This window comes from Branchiostoma lanceolatum, chromosome 1 (assembly GCF_035083965.1).
Source record: "Branchiostoma lanceolatum isolate klBraLanc5 chromosome 1, klBraLanc5.hap2, whole genome shotgun sequence".
Taxonomy (NCBI): Eukaryota; Metazoa; Chordata; class Leptocardii; order Amphioxiformes; family Branchiostomatidae; genus Branchiostoma; species Branchiostoma lanceolatum.
In genome coordinates this window covers 7,829,955-7,852,972 of record NC_089722.1, presented here as the reverse complement: position 1 = coordinate 7,852,972, position 23,018 = coordinate 7,829,955, and the positions used below count along the sequence as shown (strand labels likewise).

At 39.1% G+C, this 23,018-nt stretch overlaps 2 protein-coding genes across 3 annotated transcripts in view; one reads left to right on the top strand and one right to left on the bottom strand.

Annotated features, from left to right (window-relative positions):
• Positions 1–23,018, top strand: part of LOC136431565 (chromatin assembly factor 1 subunit B-like) — a 48,903-nt gene that overhangs the window by 1,828 nt on the left and 24,057 nt on the right. The gene's annotated exons all lie outside the window — the stretch shown is intronic.
• Positions 781–21,194, bottom strand: LOC136431591 (uncharacterized). The gene is made up of 2 exons (XM_066422941.1): positions 21,056–21,194; positions 781–4,277 (listed from the first exon to the last, which is right to left on the bottom strand). The coding sequence occupies exon 2, from the start codon at positions 3,978–3,980 to the stop codon at positions 3,027–3,029; it is 954 nt and encodes a 317-aa protein (XP_066279038.1). The 5' UTR covers positions 3,981–4,277; positions 21,056–21,194; the 3' UTR covers positions 781–3,026.

Sequence of the window (23,018 nt, the reverse complement as noted above, 5' to 3'; positions counted from 1 at the left end):
GTGTGCGCCTTTCTACATACTGTATATCAAGTTGATGTATCAACATACAAAGTGTAATATCTGAACAACATACCTGTACCATAGGGGTGTCACCTGTGCATCTGACACTAAGCCTTAAGACTTAACGGTTTAAAACTTTGAGAAGACAGATAATGCTGTTTTTTTTTTAATGTGGCGGTCTAACGGTTCCCTGTGGAGTTATTAAAGTAGAAACTGAAACATGAAAGCTATGCTATCTTATCTACATGTGTATGGGTGTAGCAGTGCGAAACATTTAGTCAGATTTCCTGTCTGCTCATGCCAACTTGTTATTCCCCAAGGCATTTCCATTACATGCATTCCCTTTGAAGTTGATAGATCAATGATAAGCTAGGTTCTGTGTATGTGTGTCCTTTTATGTCCTCCTAGGACATGCTTTCCTGGTCTATTGGATGGAGATCTGCCAAATATGTAAAAATGCCACCTTAGTCTCTTTACACACAGTGATGAGAGGGGGTGCATGTACTTTGCAAGGTTTAGTGTCAATCGAGTTCTATCTATGTTGCATGGTAGACTTAAACGAAGGGCAATAGCAGTTGTGGTTTCTTTTCATATAGCCTTGAAAATGTTATGTTCAAAGGCAAATTTTTGAAGGAAAAGTATCTGTATATGTACTTAAATATAATCATATCTTCCTAGCCCTTGTACAGGGACAGGGAAATACAGATTTTTTCTTTTAACTTTAAGACACTGTTAATACATGTATTTATAAGAGTGCACAGACAAAGAATTCACAAAAAGTTGAATAGCCAGATACTGGGTGAACAGCATTTAATGCTACTTAAGTAGATGTGCAAAATGACTCTTGGGTTAAGTAATGTAAACATATGTTCTACACAATATCATTCACAGCAATGACAGCATTGTGTTCCATCACAATTGTAGAAACATTACATTTATGAAAATACCAAATTTGAAAGAAAGTCGATTTTGTAGCAGGGTTTCCATTTTCAGGACTGACAAGAGATAGGAAAATCTCTGTTTAAAACTGGCAAAGTTGACATATGAAATTTGAGTATTATACTTGTCAATGAGTTCTTATAAACCTTGTTGACGATGGTCTATATGCAAGACCTGTCCTCATACTAGTCTCTTGCTTAATCAAACGACTCTCCTGATGGCCTGTTTGGTAATGGAAACCGTGCTTTATGGATACTAAAGTTGCAGTGAATGTTAAACCACTCTAACATGGTTGTCTGCATTTGAATAAAACAACCGAACAAAATGGCAGTTGTGCATCCTACAAGTACGATGTTTTTTTCTCAGGTTTAAAAGCACATTCATTGATTTTTCTTTACATGCGCTGAAGCATAAAGTTTCAGTTTGTCTTCTTTTGATGTACAAATTGTATGTGTCCAGCTTGAATCAGTAATAGTCAATGTCACACTGTTGTGAGCGTTAGTAAGTTTGAAATATCAAACATTGCCAAAAACAGAGCTTCATCAGAAAAAGTGTGATTATCTCTTGTTAGTGTCAATATCATGTTATGTATGGAGATATTGATGTTGTCATATATTTAAGATTCTTAGGATACATATGCACTGCATTGTCATCTAAGTTGACAAGAAAGGAAAAATTTCTACTGTATTTTAACTGTACATCTTCTAAAAGAACAGTTAAGACTTTTTCGATAAACATTTTTACAGGCACATTCTGATACATGTGTACAAGTAACTTTGTCACTTGACTCCTCACCATACAAATGAACTATTAACAGTAACTTGACCTTGGTATTATCCTTCAATCTAAGTACACAGATTTCTAATACCACGGTATGTTTTTTTTACAAATTACAAACTGGTTTCTTGTTATCATTTCTTGTATACATCAATTCCAGATGTATGGTTGATTTATATACATTCAAAGTCATTGGTTGATTATTGGTACAAGTCAGTATGGTCACGCTCTTCCCAAAGATTCATAAGCCCTGTCACTTACTTTGATTGTTTATCAAGTGGAATGTTGAAACTTTCATTATTGTGTAGAATTCTACATTCCTGCATCCACTGAAAGAAATCCACTATTTACATGTACATCTATGAAATCTCTCTGAAACTGGCAAGTCAGAAAATTGTAATTGTACCTGTCCTCAAGCTTTCAAAGTCAAAGTAATAGTAATACAGTAATAACAAGTGCTGTATGTTAACATTTACATTGTATACGTGTGGAATGTACATGTACAATGTACCTGTATGTTCTCTATCGCCTCCATTGGTCAGTACTGACCATTTGCACTAGTAGTAGTAGTTGGGTGTACATGTATCAAGATGAAGGAATATTCTGACAGAATCCTCTTAAAAACATGTTTCTACAGTAGAGTGTGTAGACCAATTTTGTTACCTCTGTATTACAGTGTACTTCCATCATACATCCTTTTAGGAATTATATTACAGTATCGTTACCAGAGACATTCACAGCAAAATCAAGTTTTTAACAAGACCGTCTTACAGTCATTCTGAATTTTCTGCTCAAATATTTCCACAGTAATAAAATCTATGCACAAATTGAAATGTTTTTCTTGGGGATCCTGTCATACATGTTCCACACATCTGTTTCTTACATTGTAGGTTCTCCAGTTTCTCATGACAAGTGAATCAAAGAAAGACACCATAGAATTCAAAATACAGTCACCATCAAACAACTTGTTACTCGAATTCTGCAAATCTAACTCCAAGTATCGTTGACAGTTGTCCTATAAAGACCACACTTCCACGATAATAGTGAGTCCCATTTTAGTTCTAGAGAACTGTATCTGTCTTGGGTAGCCATTACAACTGCCCCCTGGTGTAATACGGCAGCACTGCAGTCAACTCAAACCACACAGTTTAGAGAATCCTACATATACGACAGTTAATACTGTCCCTTTGCTCAATGATGTTGTCGTCCTTCTGAACATTGATGTTGACATTGATGTCATCAGACTCGACGTTTGGGGCAGCGTTGTCGTTGTCATTCTGACCCGCCGGCTGGCTGTAGCAGGTGACAAGTCAGCTGCTCTCTGTGTTGTCCTGGGGTCGGCGAGCCACCTCTCGCTTCCACTTGGCCTTGGCCAGTTTGGGGCCGATGCCCACCACAGCAAAGGCATACACTGGGATCTCCTTGGCCACACGGAGCTTCCGAGCATGGCTGACGGCCTTCTCAAAGGTCATGTTCCGCTTGTCTTTGACCTTGATGATCCCTCTCTTCTGGTCTTGGAACTCCACCTCCATCAGCTCCTTCGGGCTCATATGTGTGAGCGTCTCTGCGTTAGCCTGCAGGTAGCAGCGGTCGCTGTAGTTGGCCGGACCGAACCGTTTCCCGGTGTCGCGGTTGATGTGACCAGGGGGAGGGTCGAACCCCAGGCGGGCGAACCCGGCAGGAATGTAGGAGATGTGGATGACGATGGCCCAGGGCACGTCCAGGAGCGGTATGGTGGGCAGCCTGTTCTCCAGCTGTATGGACGGAGGGATGAGGACGGGCGCGACCGCCTTCTCTATCTCCTCATCCCCATCGTCACTGCTTTCCGTCCGGATAGGCTTGGGTTTCGGGTCTTCCAGCACCAGTTCTCGCATTAGCCCAGGTCCGCTGGGGGACTGGAGGCCAAGGTTATCATTTTTCGGGGAGTCCTTTGTCGTGTCCTCTTCACTAGAAAGAGGATCGTCGCTCGTACTCCCGTAGCCGTCCTTCTCAGCTTTCGGATGGATCAAGATGTCCGCATAGTCTACCTTGTACTCGTATGCGTCTCCAATCTTATGCCGGACAGTCCTGATCTCGTACTCTGAGATCACCGTGACGTTTGACGGTATGCTGGTCAAGAGCACGGCTTTGAAGCCAGCCTTGTTCAAGCCGAGTCCGATGGTGGGCGCGAAGTCGGCGCCTCTCAGACGTGCCATCCCGGCTTTGGCGGTCTTGAGCGTGATCGCCATGATCTGCTTGACGCGTAAGTCCTCAGACGAGCTCATTCTGACAGTCGCTTTACTACCACTTCAGTCTGCTATACTCTCCCTCTCCAGTTCTCCACACACGCCCTTCCTATGGGGGTCAGAGCCTCCAGATGTTCCTTGGTTCGATGTGTCAGGGAAAGCTGGGCATGTGTTTCGCCGGTTTCCAGGGAAACCTCAGGGTGAAAGCTGACAAATGTCAGTTGCAGGCGGTTCCTGCTGAGATGTTGTTCTACTGTTGTGACAGGTGGGGACGTGACTAACAGTAGATATCATTGGTTGCCATGGGAACGTCAGAAGTCCTGCTGGCTAACTCACCTGGAGAATATGATAGAGAAAAGCAAAACATGAAAGGTGGGCCAAAGCATCTAAAACCTCTGTGTTGCATTTATTTAGATCCACAAGTACACAGTTAAGCATTTAACATACTTTATTATGTTCATGACAATTAGACAGCCAGATAAACAATATCTGAGAGTAAGACTTAACATGTACAAATATACAACATGATATACCGACTGTCTACATTTATGATGACAAGGGACGGAGAAGAAAAAGAAGATAGCCGCATTTATTAGTGATAAAGTCCCTCTTAAATTTTGTCATGGGCAGGGGATTTATGCACAAATAGGAATGTCACTATGTTGAAAATGAAGCCCCTGAAAGAAGAGTATTGAACAAAATGCCATACATTAAACTGGATATCAGATTGTTCTCATCGAAAATCGAAGGCTTGAAAAAAATTGACTGATCTATAACTATCTGGACCGGCAATCATCATCTATTGACCTTTAGGTCAGGAATCAGCCATCAACATCGGAAGGAGATACAATAAAGAAACATCATCATAGCAGAAACTTTCTGATGCAGGTAGAAGAAAATGAAAATATTTCCTGATGTACTACAAAGTACAAGTCAGAAATGTTCTAAGAATCCTGCTATTATGTAGGTGCCAACAAAAGAACAAAGATGAAGATCTTGTTAGAATATTGAGTGTGGCTTGAAAACCATGGATACATCAATAACAAATTATACTCATCCATGCAGTTGGCCTAACACAATCCCCTCCCTGTATTATGACCCGATTATCAAATCAAGATGACCACAAGCATCATCCGTGTAACTTGGTTACAGTTCAGGCTACACGTAGACTATTAACGATTAATTTGGAAACAAATTGTCTACTGGTCATTCCTCTCACTGTCTCCTGCATTGCTATAATAACAGTAGCCTGGTAAAAAATATTTTTACTCAACCTGAAACCGTGAAATTTTATTACCGTGAAGATAAAGTGAATTGCAGTATTAATGATTAATTTGGAAACAAATTGTCTACTGGTCATTCCTCCTCATGCCTCATGCATTGCTATAACAACAGTAGCCTGGTAAAAAGTATTTTTAAGCTACATTTTCAGCATGATGCTGATAGACCAAAGGATTCAGAAGACTGTATTCAAACTGATTAGATTTAGTGTTCTGAAGTCTGGTTTTCCAGGCTATGACTTCTCATCAGCATGACTGGATTTGAAAATACAAGATCTGTGACCACCAAGCAAATGTTTACCTTTTTTTGGTTGTTACCTGTTGTTTTTTTTACTCAAAAGTTACATGTTATTGTTGAGCCATACATGCCAACTTCAAAAAATGCACCTTACATTTTTTTCGGCCGTCTTGCTTTAGTTATTCATGTTATTTTTGTACAATATGCTTGGAATTATCTGATGCAATATTCTTCCTTCATTGACGAATTGTGGGACTATTAATATTGGCTTTCTACAACGTTGTACTTACTCCCAGTGTTCATGACATTTACGTCATTTGACAACTGATGACATAACAACAGTACTCTAGTCATAACAATTTTGAAATTATGGTTTTTATCCTGGAAGTTTCAAGTTCAAGGGTGTATTTTGCTGTTCCAGACAGCACTTAACTTCTTAGCAACCAGCGGAATGATGCAATAGGATTTGCGTCAACCTTTCAATACTGTTCTCTCGTTACCTAGACCAGCAATCAACATAGTTTTTTTCCTGGGAACTTGAAGTTCAAGGATATGTGTTACTGCTCCTGGTAGCGTTTGACTCCCCAGCAACTAGCTGAATGATTCAACAGGATTTGCGTCAATGTTTCTGTTCTGTGCGTCAGTCTGGAAATTTAGTCCTTGTCAAATTACTGTTGCAGTACTGTTGCAGTCATTATATATTATTACTCTCCCAATGGCCACAAGATGTTATGTTATGTAACCTAAAGTAATCTGAAACCTTGAAAGAAAACAGGTGCCTGTTTTATTTTATTTATTCCTGTATTGTTGTAGTTTTATCAGACAATGGGACCCGGGATCTAATCCCAGGTTGTGCCCAGAGACATGTCCGAACTTGCGCCCCGACGTTGTGCCCTTGGGAAAGGCACTTAACACGACTTTCCTCACTTCACTCAGGTGTAAATGAGTACCTAGCTCATCTAGGGTTAGGGACGTCCCTCGGATAGGACGTTAAATGGAGGCCCCGTGTTTGGGGAGAGCCACACCCCGTGCACGTTAAAGAACCCACCACACCTTTCGAAAAAGATTAGGGGCATGCCCCGGTGTGCGATGGTCCAAATCTTACAGTCCGGTCTGGGATGACGTCTTGAAAAGGTGATAGTTCACCTGTTATGTCAATCCTTCCACAAAATGTGGTAAATCAAAATAAATGAATAAAAGCCTCTTTCAGATTATCTATTTAGTATTTTGGTTATTATGTTTAGCCATACCTAGTATGGCTCAACATATTGTTTTTGTGCATGTTCTTCTTCTTCTCCTGACAAATCTTCAAATGGAATCTACTCCGTCATTTTTGGGCCAAACGACCTGAAATTTGGCATGTAGGTAAAGATGGCAAAAACCCCCAGATGATTTTTCAATTTTGTTGAAACAGGCCTTAAAATCATTATTATTGAGGTTTTTTGGGGCATTTTTAGACAATTTTTTACATTTTGGGCTCCTGTGCCCTGGTATTGCAAGCAAGTGATCTGAAATTCGGTACAAGGGTGCCTTGAACATGTCCCTACAGGACTTCAATCACATTTCTGGTGTACATCACTTCAAGATTCTTCATTTTGGGGACTATTGGACCCATTTTCAGACCAAAAACAGGCCAAAAGTGGTATCCCCGTTCCATGTTCTATTTGCTGCTGGCCAAGGAATCCATGATCTATCTAAGAATCCTGGCATTCCATTTGCTACTGACCAAAGAACACATGTTCTATGTAGGTCACCTGAGGTCATATTGCAGGAACACACGCAAGCCTTTGCAGTAAGAAGCTCTTGGGGTCTCGCAGAACTTGTAGGGAGAATTTTTTGCACGGGTGATTTTGGAGCAGTCAATTTATGCATCGGGAGGGATATTGGCGAAGTATGATGCTCTCGCAAATGTTGCCTTTCTACATGCAGTTAATATTTCGATTTGCCCAGGTGTTATTTTGGGACAGCCCACTTCATGCATGGGGAGGAGTATGGCTAAACATGCTGTATTTGCTCAGGGGCAAATGACGACCTTTCTAGTTATGTTGAGCCCATAGGTATGGGCTCAACATATTGTTTTTGTTCACGTTCTTCTTCTTCTCCTCCTCCTCCTGCCATATCTTCAAATGGATTCGGCCGCCATTTTTTAACTAACTGACCTGCAATTTGGCATGGAGGTAAAGATGGCAAATACCCTTAGGCGATTTTTATTTTTTTTTCGAAACAGGCCTTAAAAACATTTTTATGGAGGTTTTGGGGGGCATTTTTAGACAATTTTTACATTTTGGGCTCCTGTGCCCTGGTATTACAAGCAAATGACCTGGAATTCGATACAAGGGTGCCTTGAACATGTCCCTACAGGAATTCAATGATATTTCTGGTGTACATCACTTCAAAATGCTTCGTTTTGGGGACTTTTGGACCCATTTTCAGACCAAAAACAGGTCAAAAGTGCTGTCCCCGTTCCATGTTCTATCTAAGAATCAATGTTCTATCTAAGGTTCCGGGCGTTCCACTTGCTGCTGGCCAAAAAACATGTGTTCTTTTCAGGTTACCTGAGGTCATGTTGCAGGTAAACACGCAAGCATTTGCAGTAAGAAGCTCTTGGGGTCTCGCAGAACTTGTAGAGAGAATTTTTTTGAACGGGTAATTTTGGAACAGTCAATTTATGCATCGGGAGGAAGATTGGCAAAGTATGATGCTCTCGCAAATGTTGCCTTCCTACATGCAGTTAATATTTCGATTTGCCCAGGTGTTATTTTGGGACAGCCCACTTATTGCATGAGGAGGAGTATATATGGGCGAAACATGCTGTATTTGCTCAGGGGCAAATGACGGCCTTTCTAGTTCATACTGCCACTGTACCAGAAAAAAGTTGGCATTGCTTATTTATGCTATAGATTGTTCAGTGGTCATGGCTATTGATTCTTAATAAATCCAGATTATCCTGATTTATGGTTATTTTCTTGCACCCGCTGCAACAATTTGCACATGACCTCTGCCACGGAAATAATAAAAAGATGGTATCTGCAAATTCGATAAGTCCAATTATCCCCAAGCTGCCAGTTTTGAAGGGGCTATTGATCCTGAGTTAAGGGCACACCTGGTCTTCTTATATAAGAGATAGACCCCTGGCCCTGATGATTTTATAATGGGTTGGGAACTTGGTATAAATTCCCATGGTAAGGAATAGTCCAGAAAGCATTGAGAGAAGAAAGGATGAAATTGAAAATGCTGATGTTACTTTTTCTGAGGCTATGAATTTTTGGTCTGTTTTCCCGCTCTTTTAGCAAATGATCAATTGCCTCATTTGAATCATCATACTTGTGTCTTACCTGTCAATTCTTTTTCAAAGTGGTTTTCCCACATATACAATCCCATGAAACTTTTTTGTCATTAGTGAAAACTTGAACTTTGAAGTTGCAATTTTCTACAAATATGTGGGATGGCCCCAACCCACTGCCCCTACAGCCTGAAAATTGCTATGGGATAACCTTTACGTGTACGTTTACCTTTTATAAAATATGTCAGTTGAACACTTGCAACATCTTATGTTGGTTTGTTACGTAATTAAGTATTCTCAAGGTGCTTTGCTGAGGCTGTAGATTGCCCATTAATGTGATCACTCCTCACAGTGTGATAGAGAGAAACCCTCAATGATTTATCATCAACCCGCCAAGAGTCTTTGACATCTTAATGTCCTGAAATGGTTGCAGTGGGGCATGCACCGAAATGTCACGGGGTTAAACTTGTGAGCAGGGAAAGTTCAGAAAGGACCGTACAGATGAATCAAGGCGTCCTCTGGGCAGGAATTGTTGGTCAGGGCAGTGGCAATTTACGGTAATGTCCTCTCTGACATTTCCCAAAAGTCTGTAATGTGAGGACGCTCAGAGGGCAAAGTACAGTTGGAGAAAATATACTAGAGAGTAGCAGGGTAGGGATGTACATGTAGCTCAACTGGTGGCAGCCTCACGGTTGAGCGCCTGGTTCCAATAAGTTACTAACTGGGAGACCCCAATTCAATCGTGGGTTGGGTGGGGATATCTCGGTCTGCATCCGTTTTTCAGATGGGATGTAAACTGGGGGTCTCGTGTTCGAGGAGGTGCCTTGAGCACTGCAAGGGTCTGAATGAATGAACGAACTGAATGCTGTCAGAGTGCACCTGAAAGTAAAATGAGACTCTTTTTCATATTGAGTCGATTTCTATATTGTATTGAAGAACTAGGAAACTTGACCTACATGTACATTGTATGATCTCTCAATTTAAATGCCACTATTGGTAGACACTATAGTACTGTAGTGCCTGGACAATTGTGTGACCCATGGGCTACATGGGCACTTCCCTATACAGTGAAAGTGTGGGAAAAACTTTAAATTAACCTTTAATATGATGGATGTGTAAAACAACGAAACGTACATGCAGCTTTTGCCACACTGGTCGTCCATTTATGAACAAGCACTAAGTCTTATAAAAGATCTATTTTCCATCAAAGTCTAAATTTAAAAATATATATATGATGCAAGTAAAGTTAAGGTGAGTGAAAGCTTCAGTTTCTGATAGTGCCAGTTAATCAACAGGTGATCGGTTACTGCTACCATTCCATGTCACTTTGGGTGACATATAGCTGCATGGACCATGTAAAACGAGCAAGCAATCTTGTCCAATTGGTCGCTGGGGATTCACAGCTGGGCCTAACTGCCCAGCTGGGTACTGTCCGTCTTTGCCTTTAGTGAATATTCCGTTAGCTTCAAATTGCTGGCTGCTGACAGAATTAATGTCCAGGCTCAGTGTGGGGGCAATAACAGCTAATATGTAGGTTGCTCGTTCGTAATTTCTGGAGGTTGAAATTGCAGCGAGAGGCAGGATTTGTGAAACTGACATGCAATTTCACCATCAATGTTTAAGGCAAAGGCCATGCAAACTTGCTTTTTTGGATGACATCCATGTTCTTGTAGGTTTGACACTGTTTTGTCCCCTAAATGCAAGACATCCTTTGCAATGCTCCATGTACTAAATAACATAGTACAATTGTACATATACATGATTGTGCACATGCATGTTACCATATCCATAAATGAGTGAGTTCTTTGAAGAATTGCACAAAATGAAGTGTTCTCATAAGATTAAGAAATGATAGCTGTAAAATATGTGTGTTTCTTATTTTATAGCCAATTTCTATGCATGACGTCTGTAGGACGGGTGATGTTGTCCATATACAACCAATTTTGCACTCCCAGCTATATTGTATGCCGTTGTGAGATAACACTCTAAACTGACTGGTCTATAACAAGAGTGTTTTATCTGTTAAGAAATTTGTCTTAGAGACAAGCACGTTGGAAAGTTGGTGTGGCAATTTTGGAGACTCTGATCATGAACCATGTCACATCTTCAGTAATTGATTAAAGCAAAAGATGATGCTCCTGCGTGCATTTTGAGCATTCAGCTTATCACATTTCATGTGAGTTCCTAGAAATCAGCTTTGGGTATGATTAAATCAAGTGGCCAGGAGTAGAATACTTCTTTACGATGATAAAAATCTCATTACTGTTTAGAGTTATTAGATACTGCAAGGACGTCATCATCAATACAACGTCCTTGGATACTGGCAGCGTTTGAAAGAACTCTAGGATAGTTTGTATTCATATTTTTAATTTTGCTATGAGATACAGGTATGATCATGAAATTTAAATGAAATTTTAGCTATGCTCATTTGCTAATGGTGTTCAAGGAAAAAAACCTGAATGAATATAACGTTACTAAATTATTACATTCGAATAAAAGTTCATCTGTGACATTGTAGAGATTTTATATGCTATTTCTTTACACAAAGTAAAGCAACGTAAGCGCTCACCAAAAAGCTTTCGATCAGTCTTCTGATCTTTCTCAAGTTGAAATGACCCGGAGCTTAAGTCACGTCACCTGAAATGAGGTGTGACGTCAGCAACGGATCTACAAGTTTGTACATAGTCCTTGGACTTGTCTTTGCTTTGTCAAACGGTTCATTTACAGGTAGAGAAACAGCCTGTCTATTCAGTCAATTCTATCTTGATTTCACTAGAGCAGTGTCCACTGGTTCTAGACCTTTTTGGTAAATCTAGACACGACCTCTCTACTTTCCTCGTCCCGCAGATAGTTAGTTTTTCAGGGCACGTACCATAGTTTAGAACAAACCTCCTCGCTGAAGTGTGTGAATCCTCCTGACTGCTGAAGTGTTAAAACCTCATTAGCAGCGGAATCAAGTGTTCACATCTCCTTCGCCATGCCGTCTGCCTCTGTGTATCCCGTTCTTGGAGCCAGGCCAGCCTTTTCCGAAGAACAATCTCTATACAATGCCTCTCCAGCGCAGGAAATACTGGGTGCATGATTGTGCACTTTTGTGCGCCAAAACATGGAGCTGTGGACCTAATATAATTTTTTACTCTGGGTGCACCTGGATGTTTATGTAGGGATATGTGCATAAAGGTACTATTGCACACTAGTATACATAGCATATTCCAGACATTTAAGTGTCACCAACAATAATAAAACCTTTCTGTATCCCTTGTTAAAATTAAGAGTTAATTTTAGATTCAACTTCTGATCATGAAGAGAAGCCGTAAGTTTGTAATTTAGTTTAGCTGAAATGCTACTTTACATTATGATGAGCACTCAAACTTTTATCTGTACACCTAAATCTATAGGTAAGATGCACCATTGCATCAAGTCATTAGTCTTTAAAATGAATGTCAAACCCTGGCCTGTTCTCAGTAAACAAGAATATGGACTTTCCTCTTCGATTTAAAGAGTTATAACCTCCATTAGCACATGTGTTTCACTGCAAGGAAAGCTTTCATGCACACAGACTCTAATAGTATAGTATGTACTTAATAATATACAAAATGTACCCTTCGTTTTTGGCACAGAAACATGTACATTAGGGCTATTAATATGTTGAGGAAGTAGCTAACAGTACAAATTACAATGTAAGAAATCCCTCTTGTCAAAATTACCAGTTTGAGAATGAAATTAACTGCAATCGGCAGTGAAATTATGCTATAAATTGTATGGCTGCTGCCGGATTTTAGGAATTTTGGTGTTGCAATGCAATTTTGTGTATGTCTTGGTGTTGCAATGCAATTTTGAAGCTACTTATGTCTCAGAAGACATCTCCTGTTAAGACTAGCTACATGTTACATTTATGATATATGATTATGCTTGATCAATATGTACAGGCTGACAAGCATGAAATGTAGATATGAGCTTCTTCATGAGAGGCAACATGTTAAATATGTATATTTCAACAAAGCCTGAAGATCATGACAGTTACTATCTCCATGAGAAATGGAGAAATTGTTTTTTTTCAAAATGCATCACATGTTGACTCCAATTGATGATTCATGTCACTGCACCCAGTCTCTGATCTGGATGTACTAAATTGCAGAGTCCCAAGTCTTACCTACCATTTACTCTTTGCTTGCAAATTGCTGCTTTCTGACAGTGGATATTTCATGCAATGCAAATACATGGAATTGAACATGTAAAGCATGGTTTGTTTCCGCCTGTTTTGTCAGTAATGACATAATGTTAAATGAAAGAGTGTAGTGAGAAGGAAATGGCAGTTATTTACAGACCTACCACAGCTACAGCTAGCTAGAAAGATTAATCAATATTGTAGATTGTTTCAAGTTTGCGGGGAATTTAATTCACGGTAGCTTGCTAGGGGATAGTAGGCGTTTGCAGTGTTTCAAATTCATGGTTGAAGCTACTTACTGTTGCAACGTAAAGGAAGACTGAGCATACAATTGTATGTTTGCAGTGCAATAAGTGTACAGCAAGAGTTCACTGTTAAAAAAATCTACAGATATTTCATGATTTACAGTATTACAGTTGCCAGGAGACAATGACCCCCCCCCCCACCAAGTGTACATACCCTTCCTGTCATTAGTATCATCCTCATTTTGTTTCCTACGAAGTCCCATTACATCACTTTGTTGGTAATTACTAAGGAATTACCTGGCTAAAAGAGTATTTTGTAATGGATCATTAACCTCATTGCCGTGGATAGTCTAAATGGACTAAATTGGCGCTTTATCATGCAGAATCAATATGTTCCAACCCCTCAGTACTTCTGACGTTCTTCTGTAAAAAAAGTAGTACCTCCAACTGCATCATCATTTTAAAATGCTATATATCCAAGTTTGTGGAGGTATTAAGAGTTTTCCGAATGTAAATGTAGTCATGAAAAGCTACTTGCGATTCTTAACATTGTAATGCAGCAGTTATGACTTGCATTACTTTGTAATTAGTCACTGATCAGTCCTTTTGTCTATTATTGATTCTATTGGTTTTTGATTTGACTGCTCCTCAAGAGCAATAATTATAAACTTTTCCTTACTCCCTTGAGTGTTTGACTTAAGTTCTACATGAACTATTGACTTAAATGTGATGTCAGAAAGCATTTACAAGCATACAAACGATTTTCAGGTTTAATTGTTTGGGTGTATTTCTTTTTGAATGTTTTCTTTACAAAAAGAAGAAGCTGTCCTTGGTGCTGAACAGCTTTCCATTACATCACATGTCTTACAATAAGTTACATTCACGTTTGCTATCTTTATTTTACATTGCATATTTTATATGATTAAGAATTGAATATTATCAAGTGATGCAGTTCATTTTATACAATTCTAATGCAACATCCAGATTATAATCTGGAAGATTTGAAACCAAGTCACATGTATGAAATTTCATTTTTGCTGACCAGAAATGTCTGAAGAACACATTATCAAAGCCATTAGATACAATGATATCCACTTTCATTCTTGTACCAGCTTTTTCTCCAGTGTGTAAACATCTACGTGTAGCTGAAAAGTTCATTGACCCCTGTAGCTTAAGCTTGTAGTGCGTATTAACACTATTAGTATCAGGGATTCAGAAGCTGGTAGCGGTAGTGCTTTTGTTAGGTGTCTTTGTACATGTAAATCTCCAATCCAATAAGAATTTCCAAATTTTTGATGCGGTTTCTTGCCAACTCACATTTATGAAGAAAGATTGTTACGAAAGTTGTTTAGTGTTACCGCTTTTGTTAGGTGTCTTTGTACATGTAAATCCCAAACATCTCCAATCCAATAAGAATTCCAAAATTTGTGATGCGCTTTCTTGCCAACTCACACATTTGTGGAGAAAGATTGTTACTAAAGTTGTTAAATGTTACCCAAAACGATAGCCGTCTGCATGCAATGATGCATGCACAGATTATGAATGAGTGTTTGTAACTAACCAGTTTTGTAGAGTAATTTCGCTATTCCAACCCTCTGCAATTTTTCATGAATAAAATAATTCACTGTGAAATTACTCATGTCAAGGGCACGAGATGGGCTAGATGTCAAAACGTGCAGAGATAGCACTAATTCTCATCGTAGGCAGTGGAGCAATTTGCACTTCCATCATGTGAGTTTTCCATCAGATGACCTCGGAGTTCTGAGATATTGATTTGCAGATGAAGGAGTGACAGGTACATCCCACGAGGTTGTGCAGAGTTCAGGAAAATGCAGGATTTTTTCAGCAGGTCACCGAAGAGTGCTGGACTTTGTAACACATCGGCATTAAGATCCTCTGATACAATGCAGATAGAGTTGTCCGGTACAAATGTATTCTTCATGTTTTTTATCAAAACTGACAACCTTGTCTTATTTCTACTTATAGTTATACATACTGTGTTTGTATTGGTTTAATTTTTGCATTGGCCTATTTTCCAGCATGAAGTCATGACTTTACAAATGTGATTTTCCATGGTTCTGTACTACAGAATTGTTTCAACTGCAAAAACCTTATTTCCCCTGCTACAGTGAAAATGAGTCCTCGCAAAAAATACTGAATTTTCAGTATCTAGCTATGATCCTGAAATCCCTGAAGTCTGTCATTAATGGTTTGGGTCGTTACGTTCATCACCTTACAAGTGAGAGCAATTTTATTTTCATAGTTCATTGTCTGAAGAGTATTCATCGTCTAATGGCTGTCAAGTCAGACGATCGAAAATATCACCCTTGACTCGGAGCCGGCACAGTAGTGAAACCATTCAATCTACTGTCCTATCATCTGAGAAGTGATAATGGTATTGGCTGTGAAGAAAGCTTTTAGCGCTGAGTAGTTTCCTCTGTAGGGACTTAATTTTGTCTGCTGTGAACTTGACATTATCAGTAATGTGTCTGGTTCCAGTTGAAGTTTGAATAGCATCGCTGTATAACTTGAGGGAAATCTGATACTTTTTCGTACTTAGCAGGAGTTTTCTAAAGATTCTTTCAGGTACATGTATTGGGACTATGTCTGGAGAAATCTGATGCTGGTTTAAAGAAAAACAGTATTAGATTTACCATTGAGGGTTTATTTTGAGCAAAGTATTTTGTATCACAGAGATGTTAACATCATTAAGTTCCAGCTGAAATAATGTAATCAATTTTTGAATGTACAGTTCTTGCAATAGTGTTCGTCTTATTATATGATTCCATCTTAGTTAACAATGGTTTTTTGAAAATTGTTTTAAGGGTTTTGTCACAGCATATCTTAAAAGAAATCAGGACTTAATAACATGATTGATTCTCAGCCAAGATAAAGAGGCCCGTGCATTGTAAGGAACAAGATCCAACAAAATGCCAGTGTATTCAAATAATGTATGGCCATGGTTTCCTTCAATATTCCACGACCAAAGTGATTATAATTGGAAACACTGACATCTCTCAGGAACAGATATTTGGCTTCTTGGATTTAGCCTGGACAGCTTCCAATAAAAGTGGTAGTGTGATCAATAAGTTATTGAACTGTTGAATCCAGTTGTATCTATCTTGTGAATTGGAATCCTATGGAGAGTATCACTGAACAAAGTCACCTTGCAGACAATACAAACTGCATGTAGATGTTTTAGGCATAGATGATGGGGCTGCTGTACTAGTGTTTTAGCAGCGTTAAAGGTAAAGGTAACGTGTTACCTCAAATGTTTTTGTCAGCGGTATATGGAGCAAATTACCACTTTTCTCTGTAACTATCTTCCAAAGACAGAGTTGCTGTGGGACAAATATAGGTGTATTCTTGCTGTATCAGCCAGAGAGATATACCTACTAGTACCTACCTACCTAGTCCCTAGAGATATACATGTAGGATCCACAGCCTATATGTATTGGGGATAACTACATGTACCTACAGGTCAGTGTCCCAGCATTAGCAGGCATGGCACACATGGAGCTCCCAAAGGCACCACATCATTCCAGGCTTTTAGTGGCACAATAGTGTTATGGTCACCCTGGCTTCTGTGACAAGACATGAGTCATTACGAAAGTTCTGCAAACCCAGCTTACATGCCCATCTTGTGTGCCTGCAAAGGTGCTTTCGTAAGTGTCTCCTGACTGGCATTTCTGACCAACAAATTGAAACTATTAAAGCTACCAAATGTATATACTGGTGAGTCTTGCTTCATTATCTAAAGAGAAGATATCATGTGATTCTTACATATTGGGGAATATGTTTAACTGTAAGGTCTTTTCTGTAAAAACAGCAACAACTAGTACAACACTACAAGTTTGATGTCAATCTAATTTGTAAAAACTTCACTGTGCTGTATGACATCATTATTTGGGGTGGGGTAAGCTAAGACTGATGTCTTGCTTCTCTTTTTTTATCCTGAATATCTTTTGACTTTGACCTTGAGTGCATCCTATGAAGCCTAAAAATTATGGACAAATTATCAAGAAGCAAAATGTGAATCTTACCTCTTCTTATTATCTCTTTGACCAGAATGTGACTGGAAATTCCAAGCTTCAAACATTCAAAATAGGTGTTGGATTCTGTCCAATGACATTCAGTTGAACCCCAAAGTCTTGTGACTGACCCTTGACCTTGAAGCAGTGCGAATCATTAGCGTGAGATGTCTGTGGGGATACTGCGGAGAGATGATACTGCCCCCCGAGAGCTTTACGGGCATGAATTATTCAAACTGATAAATGGAGGGTGTCAGTGAAGGCCTTATCTTGGGATTCTCGCAGTGTCTGACCCAACAGCTCTCCCTATCAGGCGTGCTAGTGTCTTAGAAACGTGTGATTGGGATGTCTTAATTTGTGCTGCATGTCTGAGACAGTTTAAAAGATAACTATGACTTAATTCTGAGTTTTAACCATTGAAGACTTCACCAATCGCTGAGGTTCCTCAAATTTGAAAAATAAAAAGATTCCCAAGTAAGCGTCTCTTATTCAGTTACCCTTGACATTGACTTCTTGCATAATTGATGGTCAACGTTTTTCTGCTTGACTTGACTTAACCCTGAAATAAGGATTTTTTTCCCACAAGGAATGTTTCAACAAAGAAATCAATCAAAAAGCTTGTAAGTTGTAAGGCTATCGTGAAAAAGTAAAATCTGATGAGTTGGCTTAGGGGAAATTAAAGAAGAGTGACTGGGGGATAAAAGCTTAAAAAACATTTGCTTTGTTGTTTTCATGTCAGCAACTAGTGCATATTGTCTGTTTTGTTATTTTGCCTTGTTTCTGTCTTCTATAGTTTTTGTTAATCTTTAAATCTCTTTGCTAATTCTTTACACTTTGTTGCAGACTGAGGTAAACAGTCTCTGATTTTTTTCTGATATTCATTTCTTACTGCAAGAGGACGATATGTCATACTATTTTGTTCATGTCATTCTCTTAGATCAATGATTGATTTTTCTTGTGGTTTAATCGGTTTAGATCCCTGGGCTAAATCAGTACAGATGGGGGAATAGATGCCAATAGATTCTCTAGCTGCATTCAAGGGCAAAGATTTTATCACAGTAAAGCACCCATATATGTAATGCTCCCAATCCCCCTTAAGTGCAGGGTATGCATTATTTATGTCCAAATGGTAGTTTGATAGGTGTAGAGTAGTGTACCGTTATATCAGTTCTACTAAAGTAAGAATGATAATGACAGTTGGGTTAGTTATTTGCCCATTTGAAACCTGTGACCGCCTACATTATGTATTTGTGTCAAGGGTTTATAGCCAGGTCGCTCGATATTATAAAATGGTAAATGTATAAGTATGTCCCATTAATGCATAATCGTTATACCTTTTGCAACAGGTTGCGATGTGTTGAAATGTGAAGCAGACCTCAGATTTTGAGTATCTCAGAATACTGGTTAATTAATTGCACAATTTAGTTTCAACATATGAAAAATGAACTTGGCAAATTTGGCATTTTGTCTTCTTAAAATTATCAATTATTTCCCACAAAACAATTTACTGTACATGCATACGTGTATTTCCCTGCAAACACCTTACTTACAAAAAAGGATAGACCAGCACATGTGCTGCTGTTAAAAAAGGCCCTATCCCTGGGTAATAACTACATTGTTTTGGTCCATGATTCTGCATGCTAAAGGCTTATAATAGCATCTATGGGTGTTGGGTGGACTGTTATATTTTCTTACTCTCAATTCAAAGCTCCTGCATTTTTACAGTCTTACGAATATGTCTGGAACAAGCTGTTATATTTTTTTGTCCTTTGTGCAGAATACTGTCCATCTGTATCTTTTAGGTTATTTTGATAATAAGTATAGTACTACGCTATTGACCAAACTGGTACATTTGCAGTATTCCTGTCTTTAGTGCTGAATTGTCGGCATGAAAACTGTTTTCTCAGAAAAGGGAGTGTTGTGCTTGATATCGATTATTATTTTAGTGCATTTCATCATTTTCTTCTTTCTTTTATTTTGTTTTCAAAATACTACATGTCCTTCCAGTTGGAGGTTTTTTCTTGCATATCATATGTATTATGTTTCGCTTGAATGGATTTTGACCTTTTACATAAGCAACAGTTCTTGTATCCCCCTGCTCTAGGGCTCACTTCTATCTTCTCCACACTATTTATAGCTTATACCTGTCCCTGGTGCTGAATTAGATCTTGTTCAAGCGGCCATTTGACAGTATCTTTTGTCTCTGCTGCTGAATGAAATACCATTATATTTGTTATTTGTCCCTTGAATGGATTTGGCCTTTATAACTTAGCATCAGTTCTCATATGCCTCTGCTGTAGGGCATGCTTCTGTTTTTCTACACTATTCATACTATAGGTTCTTTGCTTATTGCCTGTCCCTGGTGCTGAATTGCATCTTGTTCAAGTGGCCATTTCATGGTATCTTTTGTCCCTGCCGCTGAATTCTATAAAACAAAGTTGACCATTATATGGTGTTCTCTGTCCCTTGTGCTAAATCATTGTGAAGCAACCTTGCAGTCTAGACTGCAATCTGTCCCTAGAGCTGACTGCTAGCCATCTTATTCAAATTTTACTGTACAGTGCATCCTCTCCCTTCGGATAAAGCTATCCTATTCAAAATTACCATCTAGTGGCACAGTTTTTCATCTTCCTTTTGATAAAGCTATCTTATTCAAATTTGCCATTTTATGGTATATTACCTCATCTTCCTTTGATAAAATTGATAAAAGTAATCATTTATCTTATTCAAATTTGCCATTTCACAGTACAGTTCCTCAATTTCGCTATTTCACTCTGCCATTTCACCATACAACACTTTCTATTCCTCTTTGTATTTTTTTGCAAAGATGCAAAGATGAAAGCTATCTTATTCAAATTTCTCATTTCACAGTACAGTGCTTCCCTTCCCTGCTGTGATCCTATCTCGTTCACATTTATCACTTTACAGTGCTTGCTTCTCTGGTACTGAATGCTATATTGTACGACCCCTTATTTCACAACCTAACTTGTTGCCAGTCACCGTCTCTTTTATATGATGACGGATGATGAGCATTATCATATCTCTTTAATCTTCTTGTGATTACTACACAAATAACCCAATCCTTGGCTGTGATATTATCAACTGTCTTTCTTATTTCCTGTCTGATTACTGTCTAACACAATTGCCATATTCCTCCCTCCCTATCCATTTCTTGATTGTTTTGTACTGCATACATGTAATATAATTCCCTGTAATTATTAACCAAACAGTAGGCTTTGAGCTCCTCCATTACATTGTACTTTCCATTCTCTTTCACCATGTTTTTACTCACCGTACCCATCTGTAGCCTCTACATTTCCCTCTCTGTGATGTTGCAATCATATTACACAGTAATAAAAAGCTGTCTAACATTTCTACGTGTCTTCATAACTACTCCCTGGTCCCTGCTCTGTGTTGCATGTCTTGTAAATCATGTGCCGTGCAAAATCACCATATTGCGCAGTAATCAGCCAGACACACTGGAAGAATTCCCTGTGGTCAGCAGAAGCAGCATAAATTCATGCCATCTCCCAGCGTAGGCCGGATCTCACGATTTAACGCACACAATACCGTCATTCAACAGATGGCTGTGTTTGTTCTTCTCATAATTTGTTTACTATGAGAATACACAGATGTGTAGAATTTATGTATGTACAACACTTGTAATCCTAATTGCTTTTTTATTGACTGATATTATATGGCCAAATAGGTAATAACTGCTGGTTGCAGGAGTGATGATTTTATCAAAATATCACCAACAAGGATATTATTTAAAAGTGCAAGGTCTTTCTTGTTTCCCTAGGTGCCAGCATTCCATACATTATCTAGAATATGCTGATACAGTATAGAACAGAGAAAAGCAAGCCTACCAGACTGCTAGGTCAGCACCTGTAGCATACCACACTCTCTCAGCCAGCTGTGCTGTTCACCAACCGCTGCCTGCCCTTCTCGGAAAGCCAGTGTGTCTCCGTGGTTGCACACGGGGAGAGCCGCCAGTCACGCTTCAGCTTGCTGCGCTGTGATTGGCAGAGGGCCGCCTTGCTGATACTGTTAATTCGCTTGATATGCTCAATTGCTGTGGTGAGATTTACATGAGGAACAAACCATTCCTTCGTTTGGAGGGGTCGTTAGAATCCTTTTAGCTTGGCTTAGATACTGTGAAAATGCATTTATGCTTTACTGTGTAGGAAGGACAGGTTATCATTTGTGATTTGTTATGAATCATGCTGACACGAGGATTGATATGACAAGGTAGTAATGATCATTTTACATTTGTACTCAGATGTCCTATATCGTTGGGTCACTGGCAGATGCTATTTCACGTTATTTACTTAACTAGAATTTCCTCTCAGGATTGATTTCCTTTAAGCGTTTGTGAAGGTTAGACATCCAGGTAAACAATATATAAGGAGAATTCAAACTCTACAACTGGATAAAAAATTCGAAGATTTATTACGTTTCGAGTGACATCCATCACTCTTCTTCAGCGTCACTAAAGTGAACTAGCAGAACTAACCAATACTTATATACAATAACTAGATTTCCTTTAAGGTTTTCAGCTGACAACAATTGCAGACCATACATATGTAAAAACCATGTTGAACATGGGAATATGGTGCATCATGTATGCAGTCAACTTTACAATGCAAGATCAGTTTTCACTCTAGCTGTGTGGTTCAGCTATGAATTATGGCAGATCAGTCACCTGCCTCTGAGAAAAAATGTAGTGCACAGCCGGTTATAATAGCACTGAGGGCTATACTGAACATGATATGTTGTCTATCCTAGGCAGAATATACATGACATTTGTACACGTCTGCAAACAACAGATAGCGAGTGTGTGTGAGGTCCTTCTTTACATTGTGCAATTTAGCTGTTCAGTTCCAGTGTGCCCAATTCATGTCCCGGCATCATATTCATGTCAATTGATGATTCCTACTATCTGTTTTTAATGTCAAAATTTTAAATGTAAATCAAAACTGATATACCATGACATTTCTGCACTAAGTGTGCAATTTGCAGATATGTAGACCTACATTGAGGTTGGACCACCATTACTCATTATGAACAGTTGTGACAGGATTTATAGATTTATAGCAGAAATCAATATATGTTGGCAGCATCAAAGGGCCGGTGTATTCACCATTACCCTGCAGGCAGGACCTTTGAGAAGGTTGTAGGAACGTTACAGGTATGTCAAGGCCCATCGCTTTGTCTTCAGATCATGCCAATTTGATGCCATAGTTATGAAATCCGCCTATTGTTTTTTAATAGATTTCCCCACCCCTTCAAACAGCATATTGAGCCCCAGTGCAGGAGATGAAAACCGAAAGTTCTAATGCAGTACTGTAACAACTCTCTAGGGGGTCCGAAAGCATTGTCTTTTGAGGTCTCTTCACGACCTACCCACATACCAAATATCAAATTACATGTATGTAATCCATCCAGGGCTTCTGAAGTTATGCTGTTCATCTTCACACATAAATCCACACAGTCACATACATTGTAAAAGCCGAAAACATAACCTTCTTGGCAAAGGTAATTATGGCCATGTTTTACCTCTTGATGTTTGTATGTGTATTCACACATTTTTTGAAGTCCAGACATTTTTAGTTTGCTCAGAAGCCTCCCTGATTTGCATACCTTTGACATCAAGGGATGCAGACATTTAGCCTACGGCTGAGTTGTTTGAAGTCTGTTCATACATTCATCATGGTGTATCGCTGCATACATGGTTCATGAAAGGGCTACAGAAATGCTCTTGCACTTGGTAGTTAGAGCCCTTGAAGTTTAAAGCACTACATGTACATCTGAAGAACTTAATGCAGCCCA